This window comes from Pempheris klunzingeri, chromosome 9 (genome assembly GCF_042242105.1).
Source record: "Pempheris klunzingeri isolate RE-2024b chromosome 9, fPemKlu1.hap1, whole genome shotgun sequence".
NCBI lineage: Eukaryota > Metazoa > Chordata > Actinopteri > Acropomatiformes > Pempheridae > Pempheris > Pempheris klunzingeri.
In genome coordinates this window covers 17,862,157-17,877,556 of record NC_092020.1, presented here as the reverse complement: position 1 = coordinate 17,877,556, position 15,400 = coordinate 17,862,157, and the positions used below count along the sequence as shown (strand labels likewise).

The 15,400-nt window shown below is 39.7% G+C and overlaps 1 protein-coding gene across 2 annotated transcripts in view; it reads left to right on the top strand.

Moving 5' to 3' along the window:
- Positions 1 to 15,400, top strand: part of tnmd (tenomodulin) — a 46,613-nt gene that overhangs the window by 23,952 nt on the left and 7,261 nt on the right. Inside the window, exons 3-5 of one of the 2 annotated variants that reach the window (XM_070836988.1) lie at positions 2,400 to 2,540; positions 8,887 to 8,994; positions 14,386 to 14,545. In XM_070836988.1, the coding sequence (XP_070693089.1) occupies positions 2,400 to 2,540; positions 8,887 to 8,994; positions 14,386 to 14,545 (409 nt within the window). Of the gene's footprint in view, positions 1 to 2,399; positions 2,541 to 8,886; positions 8,995 to 14,382; positions 14,546 to 15,400 lie in introns of both variants that reach the window. The other variant, XM_070836987.1, reaches the window with a different exon arrangement.

The following is a 15,400-nucleotide window of genomic DNA, read 5'->3' as shown; positions in this document are numbered from 1 at the left end:
GAATCAGCACAAAAACAAATCATAATGTTCGTTGTCATTACAGAGGCAAAATATTGTGTTGTGTTCTTAAATCTTCCCCTTATTGCAGCATAAATCACAGTGCAAGTTTCCCAATGTACCGAAGCATCTATAAGTATCAAAAGAGGCCATACAGAGGCTATTCATTTCTATTTTCAGACTGCCAATTATGGTGCACAGCAGCAGCTTTGGATATTGAACCAGTTGAAGTCAAACTGTTGTAATACATTATTATCTATTTCAACCTGGTGCGGTGGGGAGATTCTCACTGCTGGATTTTCATCAAAAGTGATAGCCTGCTGAAAATGTAATTCACTGTTTTAGTATAAATCAATAAGCCTCCAGAATCTATTCCCCCATTTCACCTTTATGTTAATATAAAAGAAATGCTCAAATAGAACTTTAATTCACCACACAGACTTTCAGACTGTTTAATAGCCCCAATTTTATCCATAACTGCTCAATTGACACTTAAATTTCAAGCCCATCTTAATTTGGCTTCTCCTGACGATTTTAAGTTCTGCTTCTCTTTGGAGCCAAGGCTACTGTGACCCGTGTTAATAGAGATTTATAGGCTAGTGCCATTCTAACAGTGATCTTCTATTAAGAATTATATCCCATTTATTCATTATTACTCTGTTCTCCCACCAAAAAAATGGAAAGTTATAGTTATGTGTGATGCAGTGTTTTCAAATGTCCTGACTACAGCAAGCAAACCCAAAACATGTTAAATACTGAACATGTGAAAGAGTGTAAAGTGAAAGCTAATTTGGTGTTAGAGCGTTAGAGGACATTCAGATGTTTCTGATGAGGGATATAAATCCTGATGGACTCCCATCCGAGTGTATTCATTAATCATGCGTCTCATTGGCGAGGCTCTGATTTGCCACTGAGACAGATGAAGATGAACTCAGCAATATATTTCTCATCATAACACAACCCTCACATAAATATTAATAGCATCTTTTCAGCTGGTGGGCATGAATCATTTCTCAGACAGGGAATTTTAAGAGCTATCCATGCATGTCCGAGAACAGTACATAAGCAAGCAGTTGTGATAAACAACACTGCTTTGAGGCAACAGTGAAGAGAGGGCTTTAACTGTACAGGAGATCCAAAAGGCCTTTATTTTACCAAATTCATGCACCCTCTGTCAGTGTTCTTATTTAACTTTACAGCTTGTCAACACAAACATTTTAATTGCCCATGTGATTGTTACCCCTGATGTTAGTTTATGAACGTAGCAGTCTAAGCAGCTGTTAGTTTAACTGCATCTGTTACATGTTGTATTTGAGACAGACATTATTTCCAAGATACCCTGTTAATACCACAGCTGCTGTAAAGTTTCTAGTTTAAACGGCTAATATGGGGGGTTAAAGGAAATATCTAGTGTTTGTGTTACAGGGGTCCTTTGTATTGACAAATAAGCAGGTAATTGTCACAAAACTCTGCAGTTCCATGTTAGTAGCTTTCAGCTCATTGTTTTGGTTTTAAGGTTCATGACTTAAACTGCTTTTAGTGCTGTCATCAACCCTGTTTTCCAACAGCAGGCAGCTTTTTTGGCAAAACAATCCCACTATAATCCCACTATATGACAGTCAAAGGTAAGCCAGTATGCACTCTCTGGGCTCACCTCCAAATGAGTGTGACTTTGCTGCTGTTTGCTGAAATGTTCTCCTTAAAAAGCTTAAGTGATAGTATGTCAATTAGTTTGTAATTTCTCGTGCTCAAATGGCCAAAAAAATTAAATTTTAGTTGTAACGCAGTTTGATATTTATTATAAATTTGTATATGGCAAGCAGTTGAAACTTGAAATTCTCTTATCCTATCTCATGTCAGCCTGATAATCCAACTGAATTGCCATATCATTTCACGTCATTGTTCAGTCTTACATCATGTTCATGTCAGCTGTTTTTTTCTGATTACTTCCAATCAGAGGCGAGTGACATATCGGTCCAGTCGTCGTCACTTTCACTCAAGCTGTAGTGGTGGCTGTTAGGAGCAATTAATTTTGCATTTCACAATGATTGGAAATGTTAGAGTGTTGATTTCAAGGTTGTTATTTCTCTGAGTTAACTTACAACAACCTGTACAGATGCATCAATCTCACGTTGGCTATACTAGTTGTCATTTTTCTGTTGCTATTTTTCTGGATCAGCCACAGGAAGATGATATACCCTTTCTACAAAACTCTCATTTGCTTGATAGTTTTTTTTATCTTCCACAATTGTCAACACCACACCAATGTGAATTGGACTAATTGTTATGCTTTTACAGACCTTTTAGACTTTGTCACAAAACAGTGATGTACAATGACAATTGCGTTACTGTCACAACAAGTTATTAGACACAGTAGTGTAAATTTCTTTGTGTCATTGCAGGTGTATGATCATAAGTATAAAGCCGTGTTGGATGGTGTGGAGACAGAAAGCATGATGGAGATTGATCCTGGCCAGCACATTGAGATTTTCAGAATGGGAAACGGGAGCAAGGAGGTTCTTGAGGTGCACGACTTCAAAAATGTAAGTAAAAGGTTAACAAGGCCATGTAAGCTATTCATCTTTTGCTGAAAACTCAATGCTGTAATTGTGTCTTCTCTTCAGCAGCAGAAGGATTATGATGTTCACATCCTGCCCTTTTCACAGAAGCCTGCTGAAGACATTTATCGTTTGTTGAGATCATATTTTCTTCTTCAATGCTATTTTCTCCTCTTTTGTCGCTCTCGGTGAAAAAAAGGCACAACAAACCTTTGAAGCATCAGAGATACAAAACAAACAGAAATTATACTCAGTGAGATGTACACAGGGATCAGAAATACATTAAAAAACTGTATTTAATATCAATAATTGAATCTAAATCAGTAACTGTCCTCCTGGAGATTGTGTTCTTAAGTGCACACACAGCAGAAAGAAAGATTGTCTTTCACTAAAAGACTGCTTTCTTCCTGCTAACTCTATACAGTAACTTCTTTGTAGTACAGAGGCATACACCATTAAGATGCCCACCTCTACATGCATTTGTTTCTCACACCTTTTTCAAGCAAAATTGTGTCACCAGCAAAACTCATACATTTCATTCCTTGGCTGTGCTGCTTGTGTTGTGCTTGTGTTGCTTGACTGGGTAATGAATGCTCTTATTCTCACACCATTGTTTACTGTGAAATGTTGGGTTGCAAGGCTGAATGTTACAGGATACACCTCATCCCAAAAAACCCATACTGAATTGTTATTTTTTTCCTTTTGTTACAATGGTCTTTGTGAATCTAAAATGGTTATATGATGGAAACCCTGCAATCCACCGGAAAACTTTAACCTCTGCAATCAATCTCTCCATTTACTTCTCTCTCCCAAGCCCTTACCAAGCCCAGTACGTGTGTGTGTGCACGTGTGTGTGTGTGTGTGTCCCTCATACCCACACACCCATGCCTGTTGCCTGTTCCACTTCCTGTTAGTGAAGCACATCCCCTGAGGAGATTTGTTTGATTCAGTGCACCACCATGGAAGACTAAGAAACAAGCGAGTGAGCAGAGTAATTCAAACCTTCTTGTGAGAAAAAAGAAAAGGGAAGGAAATCCACACAAAACTTACAATAGGTTATACTAAGTGGTAGCTTGTGCACTGATGTTAGAATCGATTTTTTTTTAATAAAAAAAAGGGGGATGTTGCATGTTATTACACAGACCAAAGCCACCTCTAAAACAGTCTCCATCAAGACTGAGGGCTGTGTGAGGAATGGAAAATGAGGGGATTACGCCACTAGGACCGTGGGCCACAGGCAAAATCTATTCACTATTGTTTCAGGCCAATACTACACTTGTTTTAACGAGAGAGAAAGTAAAAAAAACAGAGGAAGAGACATGCTGAGAGAGAACCACCAGGGTAATTTTTAAGTTAAAACAAACGCATAGGCTAATAAATATTCTTGACAAGTGAACAAAAGCACATTTAGGAAAATTGGCCTCAAACTTGTTTTGAAATTTTAACTCAATAAACTGTTTTGTTGTTACAGCACAAATTAGTGTATACATTTTAACTGGACCCAAAGGAAAGCTATGATACAATCAGAAAACAATAAGGGTTGAAGCAGCAAACACTTTGACATTCTGGGTGAACGTTTGGTTAAGGATTCGTCATGGTTTGTTCAGAAAATTCACAGATGAAAACTTATAGGCTAAAATAAAAAACTCTTTGGAGTAAAGGTTCATTTAATAGACTCAACCCATCCACCGTGACATTTTCTGTCATTTCTCTCGGTTTATACATGGAGTGTGTGGTTGCCTTTTTCAGACTTAAGCACAAAATTTCTCAAAAATGTTCATAAGATACTGTACTACCTGGGGGTTCCCTCTACACACAAAGTGACTTAAAACACAGGTGATGATTGTGCCTTTACAGAACTTGCTTGTTGAAATGTAAATGTAAATTAAATCTGGTGAACTCTTTAATTAATTTTACCAATAATTTCCAACTTTCCCAGTCAATCCATTTTTTGACATATGTACGGTATGTATTTTGGCAGAGCTACTGACCTGAGTGTGTGTTTAATGGGTTCGACAAGTCAGCATGAGAGCCTTCAAGAACTGAGGTCTGTTTTGCCCTTAAGCCAGCCCTGAGCTCTCATTGACTTATCATGAAACATCCATCTGGTTGTCTGTTATACTGTTATCCATATTCAGTGAGCGATGTGAGGGGAGATGAGGCGGGATGCCACCCCCCTTGTTAGCAAAATGACCAAATTGCATTCCCCTTGTCAGAGGTCGTTCAGATGTTGCATCTACAGCGCTAATTCATTTTTTTTCAACGGAAACGCACAACAAGCACACTTAAAACCAAAAGCCACACTGTTGCAGCATGCATTTGTTACAATATTGGGATGGTTGTATGTTCATCAGGGCGCATCCACAGTGCACTGAGATGAAAAAAATCAAATGCAGCAAGCACCCTATAGGTCATGTGACAAGAATTATCTTATCAATCCAACGCACAGGACTCAGTTCAAGGACATCACAACATCCAGTTGAAAGGTCAGACAAACTGAAGATGAACTGATTATACTCATTATCAAATTATTCTCAAGCATTGGTTTATGTGATATCTCACAAAAAGTTACGCACAATTTTCATCTATATTCCCACAAATGTCCAGTACCACAAGCCCATGCAGTAACAATAACAAGCAAAATAGCAGACATTCCTTTTATGTTCAATGAAAAATGAAAAAAAATTGCATAGCTAGAAAATGTGCATTTTATTATCATAATCCCTTTTTTTTACGTTACTAGTTGTAATGTTTCACAGTTGTATGAGCTAGCTAATTCAGTTTGTTGCAATGTTTGCAATAAGGTTTCCTTGCTAGGCTAAACATTGTTCTAAACTGTCCTATTTTGCGTCGGCAGTAGTGCAACTTCTCAAGCACCTTGGATAAAAGGATGAAAGCAGTATGGCCGGCGTTTTCCACACATTTTTAGATGCAACATCTGAACGTCCTCGAACTGTGCTGTGTATTGAGTTCTATACTATATTGTAGTCAATTCTCTATAGAGTAGTGTCCCCTTAATGATTAAAGTAGCAATGTGTCACGGAAGAGTGAGAGAATCATAAAGACACACTGCTGCCTGTAGGTTTCCTATTATAGGAATAGGAGGGGGGGGGTACTCCCATTGGGCCACCCCCCTGCTAAATATTCATGCCTACAGCCTACATTTATATAGATTTATATTTATGAATGCATCTGTAAACATCCATCCAATACCTTTGCCCACAGGGCAGGGTCACAGGATAGACCCTGGACAGGTCTATCACAAGGTTAATATAAATAGAGCCATATAGAATTATTGTAATATGTCAAACTATACCTACTGGCAGTTTCACAGTCGCAGTGAACCTAATCTTTGTTTCTTTGGACTGTGGGAGGAAACTGAAGGACTTAGATTCAGAGATTCTTGTTGTATAGGCTACACAGTACCACTGCAGCAATGTGCCACCCTAAGGGGTGGACAATAAACATTGTACCTTCAACACTTCAAGTGTTGCTGGCATTTCTTCTTTTTTTATACTCACCACAATGCCTAATTGATCAGCTGTCTTCTTCAACACATTACAGCCTATACTGCTGCACTTGTCAGTCATTTTGTTTTAACTGCTTACCTTGAAATGGCATCTCGCCTGAAGCTTGAAATAACCAGCATCGATAAATCACCACAGATGTTGGAAGCAACAGATAGTGAATGCAGCCAATCTCTACTAAAATAAAATTAATGTAAAATACATTGAATTAATACTATATGTTAATGAAATATTTTTAAACAGGCTTTGTTTCTGGATTGATTTAATTTACTTTTCTCTCTGTTTTTGTGGCTCCTGGAGATTATCTATAGTGTAGTTGGTAACCTTACCTTGAACCTGATTGGCTCTGCCCATGTGACATGCCAACTATTTAATGTCTCACAGTCATGTCGGCAAATCCAAAGAATGGATTATTCATTTGAATAGTTATAGCTATAACAGCAACAGTGTACAATTTGCATCACAAGTTTTGCTAAATGTAATGCTACTGTGGCTATGCAATACAAGACAATTTGGCTGCAGACATCAATCTTGATCTTCAATCTTGTATAACCTGAGCCTTATTTGTAACTAACTTCTTTAATAAGGGTGACATATTATACTCATTTTCATTTTCATACATGTATTCATGGGTCTTATTTACATGCTGTAATGCTCTAAAAACATATTATTCTCCATACTGGACATACTGGCACTAATACTGAAAGTTCAAATTTATTCTCAACATTTTGACTTCATGCAAAATACAAAAAAATCTCCTCTTATTTTTTTTTCCGTATGCCTGGCCCTAGACTTTTACATGGTTAAATAAACAACAATTATTGATATAACATAATGGCAAAAGGAAAAATGAAAAGTGCTTGTGCACATGAATGTGCTTCTTTGACAGTCACAAAAGCTTTCACTGTATATGAAATACTGTCACACTGTAGGGTTTTACTTTTTTGTGCCTCATGTAGTCAGCCTCCCTTTCAGAAAGCCTTTAGCTTAAGGATGTGGTGGTCACAGGGGAATTTGGAAAAAAAAAGTTAACCTTTCTTTCTTCAGCTGTACACTGTACTGCATCCTTTCCTTTGAGCAAATAATACAGAAGCAACAAAAATCCCCCCTAGCACTCAACCAACAAAAAAAAATATTTGGAGCATTTTTTAAACCCATGACTGCAGGAAAACTACTGATGATGTTGAGCATAGCCCACGGTAACGTTATATCCCGCTCAGACTTTGGTGATCCACTGCGATGTTGAGATATTGTAGGAATGTCCCTCACCAGTGCACACACTTGAGCTATGTGACCATGATTTATGCAATTTATAAGAAGATTTACGCTGCTAAAAACAGGCTTCAAACAGACCGAGGCATGCTTATTTCAAGTTTTTATGCAGATGTTATGTGGTTTAAAGCGCAAAGATTAGAAAAATTGATGAGTTAGAGATTTAGTACATATAATTATGTTGATAATAGCAAGGCACTGACCAGACTAATACCTGCTGTCATGTCTTTAGCTCTTCATTCACAGGAGCTGAATGATGCATGCAGTTACATGTTCTGTTGAATAGATGCAGACGAGCATCTTGGTACATGAATATGCCAAGTGGATATTTTATCTGTTCAAATGATATCGCTTTTCCATTTCTCATCCCTTTGTTAATGTGTCTTTCTTCATTTTCTGACTGACCAACCCCAGTAATGATTGTATCTCGTCACAACATTGCCCTCTCCTCTTCTGCTGCAGCTCAACAATTCAGCAGACCCAAATTAAACAGAGACTAATCACAATAAAGCCCGGCATAAACATTATGCTTTGGTGCTTGGGACCATTATTACCCCATCCTTTTTCCGTACAGATAAAATTACATGCAGTAGATTATAACGGGCATCACTTTGTATCATGTCTAGTGCAGCTGGTGTCTGGTGCTGGGAGTGACAGCATCACAGAAAATGTAGAAACAGCACCCACATGGTCAAGTTAACCAATTCAAAGGAGATGTCATAGCAATCACCGTGTTACTGTAATTAAATTTAGATTGAATCAAGTTCATTTTCATGGTGCCGCTCATACAATTTTCAGTTGATACAATTTTAAAGTAGCCGTGGCAGATGTAGATCCTGCCGTCTGTTCTAATACAGTATGCTGAATGAGCAGCTCTACTCTGCAGAAAATAAATTGGATACAATCTGATCTACTGAAAGTCTTTCAGACTTATTCCGGCTGAATATCTTAGATTAACATAGAATGGCAGCGCGAGAGAATTAACAGATCTTTCTTGCCTATTGAGGTTCTATGTGTCAGACTGAATAGAGCTACAGTCCACATGGTGGAGGATCATCAGTGGAGCTGAAGAGAGTGACTCCACACTTGACTGCGCAGATTAAGAGAGTGACAGGGACCTGTGACTGCCTAATTCAGTGGGGGCATTCTCTGTAGAAAACACTTCATTCTCAACAATGTCACATGGCTCTCCTGTGCAATATATCCCGCTATAAAGTATTATACAGCCACGGCGGAACACCCCTATCTTTTTACTTCTATTCTGCTTGAAAGCAAGAGCTGTGCTCCATGGGCCACGCTGTCATCAATTTTATACCAGGTTAGAAGAAAAAAAAGATCAAAACTCACCTCTTCTCACTCATTAGGTTTTAACTTCTTTGACTTTTTTAAGAGCTTTGATTATCAGCAAAAAGCTGAGCATTTTAAAACAATCGCCTTAGTACTTATGGGATATCCACATCACAGAAAGCTAATGAATGATACATACATCTGAATTTCTGAGCATCCCTTCATTTCTTTTCCTTTTTTCAAAGGGAATCACTGGGATCCGGTTTGCCGAACATCAGAGGTGCTACATCAGGACCCAAACTAGGAAACTACCCGCAGTGGCAGAGGTAGAGGCTGAGGACGCAGAGTTAGCGGTACGTCTCCTCCCTCGGCTGTCTGAACCTCTGACTCTCTGTAGTCCCACAGAGGCTGTCATGCATATTGTAGGCAGATAACCAGAGTAGAGCACTGTGAGCACCACACAAATCCTCAGCCTGTCCATCTTATCCTATCTCTCCCACCCCTCTCACTGAAGAGTAAACTGGGGTTTGTGGTGCCTGTGAAACCGTCAGAAAGCTGCCCACAAACCCATAGCCTCTTTGTGGCTCACATCAAATGGTGTTTGCTGTCAATCTTGAGCCAATATTAATTTTTAATCATCTCCTCCAAAGGCTCTATCCAAATAGCCTAAAGGGGAAGGGTGCAAGAGAGGTCTGAGTGAGAGGTAAGCCATTAAAATGGTATTTCTTAAAATATGATTTCTTTGTAAAATTCACAAGACTCCCTCTCTAAGTTTAGAGTGATTCATTTTACTCCTCTAGGTTTTTATAGTTGTATATGAACTCCAGCAAAAGGAATGGAGGAGATTCAATCAATCAAAATTCCCAATTTTTCAGTGTCACAGTGCAATTCAGTGAGTGGGCTGTATGTTCAAAGAGAAAATCCCTCTCTCAAATGTCTCTTCTGCCTTCATGCTCTCATTTACATTTCACATTGTAGCTGGGAAGAAGTACAGCAGCTGGCAAATATTTGACGCTCCCCGCTCACGGCTTCATTTTTAAAACAGAATAAGCCAATTGTCAGTCCAAGCAAAACTCAGTCTTGGTTTTAACTTTAAGAACACAAGCTGTTACACCCAAAAACCAAACACTGTTTTGTTTTTTTCCCTCTCATCTCCATAATGTCTGATCCACGTTTACAGATACTAATTGCCCAGGCAGCACCATATGTCCATGCCATTTCTGTCTTCTTTTGTGCACTGTGAAGCCTAATTGGCTTAATTCACAGCTCCTAAGTGAATCATCTAAGGCCAGGAGAAGGACCAGGCCTTCTACCAGTAGGTAAGGTAACCCTTATTATGACTACCTTAAGTAAAATACACAATTCTACATCATGTTCAATAATATATAAAAAAAAAATCTACATTTACATTAAATTGAGATGACACAGAAGTACACCCAGCAAGGAAGATAGCCGGGCAACACTGTCTTCTAGAAATTATGCTTATACACTACTAATTTGTTATATCAAGTACATTCTGGGGAAAACATAATTGCTGCCTTGATTATATCCACAGGCAATGTTTGCTGGAGTTTTTATATGACACACACAGTCAAAAGGAGGTGGAATTAAGGTGGATGGCGGGTGTGCAAAATATTGGACTTCAATCAGGATTTGCATCCCAACCCCAGTGTGTGTTTAGGTTTAGGCAACAACAGCACTTTGGAGGATTTTGTATTGCAAAAGAAGGTTATTGTAGGACAACAAATTAAATGTGTTGTAACTGCAACTTTGCAGATAAAGAAAAGGTTGTCTATATGACATTCAGAACATTAATATAGCATTAAATAACTATTTGCTATGCAAAGAGTGGAGTAATGGTGACCTGAGCAAAGAATGCAGTCACCCTCCCACTGTGTGTGTTATCATCTGAGCCTCTCTCTTCTCTATTTTGGTCTGAGATGCTGAGATATCATATAGAGAACCTTTAATTAAAAATGTTTTTCTCATCATGGCAATAAAAACACAATTCAAGTGGCAAATGTATTTGCTGTTGCAAGTTAATAGTTAAATATCAGCACCAGCAGCATGACTTCACAGTTTCTAAAAATATCTAGTGCATAAAGGAATAGTTTGACATTTTGGGAAATACATTTATCCGCTTTCATGCCCAGAGTGAGATGAGGAGATTGATATCATTTTCATACAGCAGTCTGTACAGCAAATTTGATGCTACAGCCAGCAGCTGGTTAGCTTAGCTTAAAATAAAGACTTGAAACTGGAGGTTTGTCAGTGTGTCAGAAGGTGACAAAATATATCTACTAGCATCTCTAAATATCATTAATTAATACACTATATTCATTTTTCTTCCATTTAACCCATACAAAAGTCTAATTGTAAAAAAATGACATGTTGTGGTTTTACAGCTAGTTATCTGCCAGACTACTTCTTGGCAGGGCACAATAACTTACTGGTGACTCCAGTGGTTGCCTGGCTACCTTACAGTGAAAACACCAAGACACCGGGGAGTCACAATGTGATGATGACGACGATGTGATGATGAAAATGAAGTGGAATTTCAGTTGTGCACGGTGATTGATCTTCTCAAAGACAAGAAAAATAAGCATATTACCCAACAAGTCGAACTATTTGATTCATGTGTTTAAAATGAACATATGCCATTCTGCCACTAATATCATCTATATACTGCTGTTAATTGCTGCAGCAGATGTTTTCACTACAAAAACACTGGATTACCCAAGAGAGGCACAGTAAATATCACTGGGCCATATTTAGATAAAAAACAGTAACCTTGGCCTGAACTCACCAAGGTCTGTTCTCACATTAGACCACGACCCCTGATCGGCCCTTTGTGAGAATCCACCTATATGTGACCGTGGAGAAGACCAGCACAAGTTCCTCCTCATGTGGTGAAACACATAAAGCTCACTGGGGTTAAACCCAAGCACTAATGGTTCCTAGCTTAACCCAGCCAGAGGCTTTTTAGGAAAGAGGGCTCAGAGCAGCCACGGCAGGCTTTACAGCCGAGGTGAAAAACAATGGCAAAATTGTGGAAAAACTGCAAGGGGCTGATAAGGAAATGCAGCCCCTGCGAGGGAGAACCAGGTGACAAACATGAATTGTTTGCCAGGATTTTTTCCTCCCTTTTCAATTTGCCTCCTCTATGAAATGTCTGAGGAGTAATCCCTGAGCTTCATTCCAGTTCCCCCAGTCTGACACAGAAACCACCATCTGCCTCCCTCACACCCCTTAACATTGTCAACGGATGCTGCTTGCTCCATTAAACAGCCACTTAATATGGATGACCAAAGCTCACCCAGCAACCCAAAACCTCCCACTCAGACAACAACTGCAAATAGAAAAACAGTGCGCTGAGTAATAACATCATAACAGAGGATGTGACTACACCACATTCCTGCAAGCACACAGTCCACTGTTTTTGTTTCATACGTGGACACATGAAGATATGAGCTCAATTTATTACAGGGTGACCAGTGAGTCTATTCTGATAATAGCAATCATAATCTGGTCACACCAGACAGTGTCAACGAGACAATAACTTTACACAGTTTAGATGAATGCATTTTTAGAACCAATTCCTGTCAGATAATTGTCTGCCTCCTTTGTTGAGCACTCTATACTTCCAACAGCTGCCTCTTTTTCAAATTCTCCTGCTGTTGTTCCCTCAACGATCAGAAATACAGTTTGTCAGTTGTCAACGGCACAAGTTTGCATGTCAGAGTTCAAGAAAATTGAACTCACTGTGAACATTTGCTCAGATTTTCTTTTTCTAACTCTACCATTGGCAAATCCACTTATCGGTCTATTAAGATGAATAAATTTTTGCCTTGAAATTTCACAGCATTAAATGCTGGTGTGACCAGGCCTGTTGTGCCCGCAACCAAGTTCCAGCACTCACCTTATACGCTGAATATACTGGTATACTGCATAATCAACCCCACCCTGCTTGTGTTATGTGCAGTATGTGAAAGCTCTTGGGTAACATGAGGAAATCTTTGTTGATCTCAGGCAAACATTGCACCACTTAAAACAACATGTCATGTAGACAGTGTTTCCCCCTTTGGGACACAGTGGCAGGAAAGGGTAAATTCATTAATTTACAGCACAACTGGTGTATAATTAAGTTGTGCACTATAGGTGGAGAGCATTCATACACCAGGAGCGGGTCGCACAAAACAAATTATCATCATTCACAAGGTCCAATATTTCATAAAAAGTTTGTTGTGTCCTAATAATATATCATTTGTGAATTGCAGAGTGGAAAAGCCTCTCTAAAGTGTGTGTAAAGTGGAGGGCTGTAATCATGTTGTCTTTGTGCTTGTCAACTGGCATTTAGAAATCCCTGCCCCATGCTAAAATGCTGACCTTTACCACTTCCCCCCAGGCCCTCTCCTCCAAGTTATTGGAATCGTTTCTCAACTGTGAAGTCAAAGTCATGTTGTGAGCCCCCTGTCGTGACCTCCATTTACTTTCCAGAGAAGACTCACTTGGCTTCAGTGGTTAAGAGGTCCAATTAGAGAGTGCAGTTTGTGTTCCTTGAGTTTGATTTTAATTTCTGCAGCTACAGGAATGGTGAGTGCACCAGCTCAATGCCAGAGCACCCCCTCCACCGCATCACCACAACCCCGCAACACCAGTCCTCCGAGTCGTCATTAGTCTTCTGGCCGCCGCTTAAAAGTGGGGAAAAGTGTGTCAGAGGCTTGGGCTAAACACCTCCTGCACCCAAGCACAATCTTTGATGTGACACGTGTTTTTTTTACTTCTCTGCAGGTCACAACTGTGTCGCTCGATGACAAACAAGAAGCGTCTTAGAAAGCGAAATTCTAATTCAAGCAAGACTGACAGGGCTGAACATGAGGGAGGGGGCACGACCTAATATAAATGATTCTTGCTCCCACTATAGCCCCAGGATTCTACGTCAAGCTTAACTAATGTGCAATTAAGCTTTAGACTGGGAGAAAATCACCTTGTAAAAACATTTGTCAAGTGAACTGTTTTTCTGTTCTGGGTTGCTAATTAACAAGGGAATGGGAAGAGAGGTTTGTTTGTGTGTGTATTTACATATACATGAAGAAAATAAATATCTCCACTGTTAGGCGAGAGCATTACCAAATCCCCTTCATATGTCTCTATTAGACAACACTGACATGTAGTCCCTATCATTAAGCAATAATAGTTTACTTTACAGCTCATGAACTACAGTATCAACAAATTAAGCCCACTGATAGTGCTGAGTGCCAAGTGAAGCATCGGGGTGGAGAGGGAGGGGGAAGTGAGGGACTGGGTGAGGAGGGAGGAGAATGCAAGGCTTTATTGTGTCTGTCACATTAAACGATATTGCAGCCACACTCAGAGTAATGAAGACCACTTCTAAAGTCATTTAAAAGTCAAATCATCACTGTCTGTGAATTTCAATGATGTATAATAGAAAGAGCATGCCGGAGGCTTGAGAAGCGGGTGAGAGAGAGAAAGAGGAGGGAGTCAGGGCAGTGGGAGTTAGGAGTCAGGAAGTTGTTGCCCTCTCGGAGGATAGAAAGGTGATAGATAAAACTATGAGGCTGGAGCTGCTGCGTGGCTCAGGGGAGGAGAGTGCGAATGCAGGACAATACGTTGTTGTAAGGTGCATGGACATTTTTGTGGGCTCTGACATGCTGTATTATCTGTGTGTGTGTGTGTGTGTGTGTGTGTGTGTGTGTGTGTGTGTGTGTGGTGTTTACTAGCAGGTGGATGAGGCCGAGGCTATGGATATGAAGGTAGATGACTCCCAAGTGTGGGTTCCGGCTGAAGAGCCCATCGTTAACCCAGCCTTCCTCTATGACTCCAAGATCTGGGAGATTTGCCAGGAGTTGCCCATCCACTGGATCCATCCCTCCCTTCTGAGCGGTGAGAGCAAGGGGCATCTCTGCCTCTAAATACAAACTATTAACACTCTCACTGGAGGGCATTCCCACAGGCTATATGGAGGTCCGTAGAGAGTGAGCGATTTCTCAACCAGATGAGCTTCCACGCCAGGCTCCTCTCTGTGTGTTTGAAAAGTTCAGAGACTGATGGTCAGTGGTTGTAGAAACACTCAGATCTTTCACTTATGTAGAAATATCAATACCACCGTGTGGGAAATATGGTGCTCTCAAATGGGGTCGTGTTTATCCTGTTTACAACCCTCTTACCCTCTTGTGATATTCACACTACTTCAGAAGTAGAAATTTTCTGAAAACTGAGTTTATGAGTTGTGACGTGTTGTTGATGTTTTCAGATTTGGCAGAGACCATTAAGTTAATTATTCTGTACACGCTAAGTCAGTATATATAGTTTTACAAAATGTTGATATGCCCAACAGCCTTGCATTTCCTGCATCAGTGTTACTTTACTCGCTCATTAGCTAGCTAAATTGTTCGCCTCAGTGGCTTCTGGACGCCGACAGTGGAGTCTTTTGGCGTCCATGTTCCCCAGCGGCGTTGCCTAGCAATGGTGTCGTAGCCACTTGAACGCCAAGCACATCATGTACATAACTTCCCACATCATAATTACAAGCTCAAGAGTTCAATTTGAAGGCAGCAATACCCAATATCAACCCCTGTCAGAGTTTTTTAATATGAAATATATTATTGGATTATTATCACCTGCGTAACATGCAAGCAGCATTTTAATGTAGCTGCTACCTAATATAATAATGATATTGTGTTATGCGCTGCAAAAAGTATAAATTAAGTAGTTGTTTGAGTTCTAAAAGTCATAAGG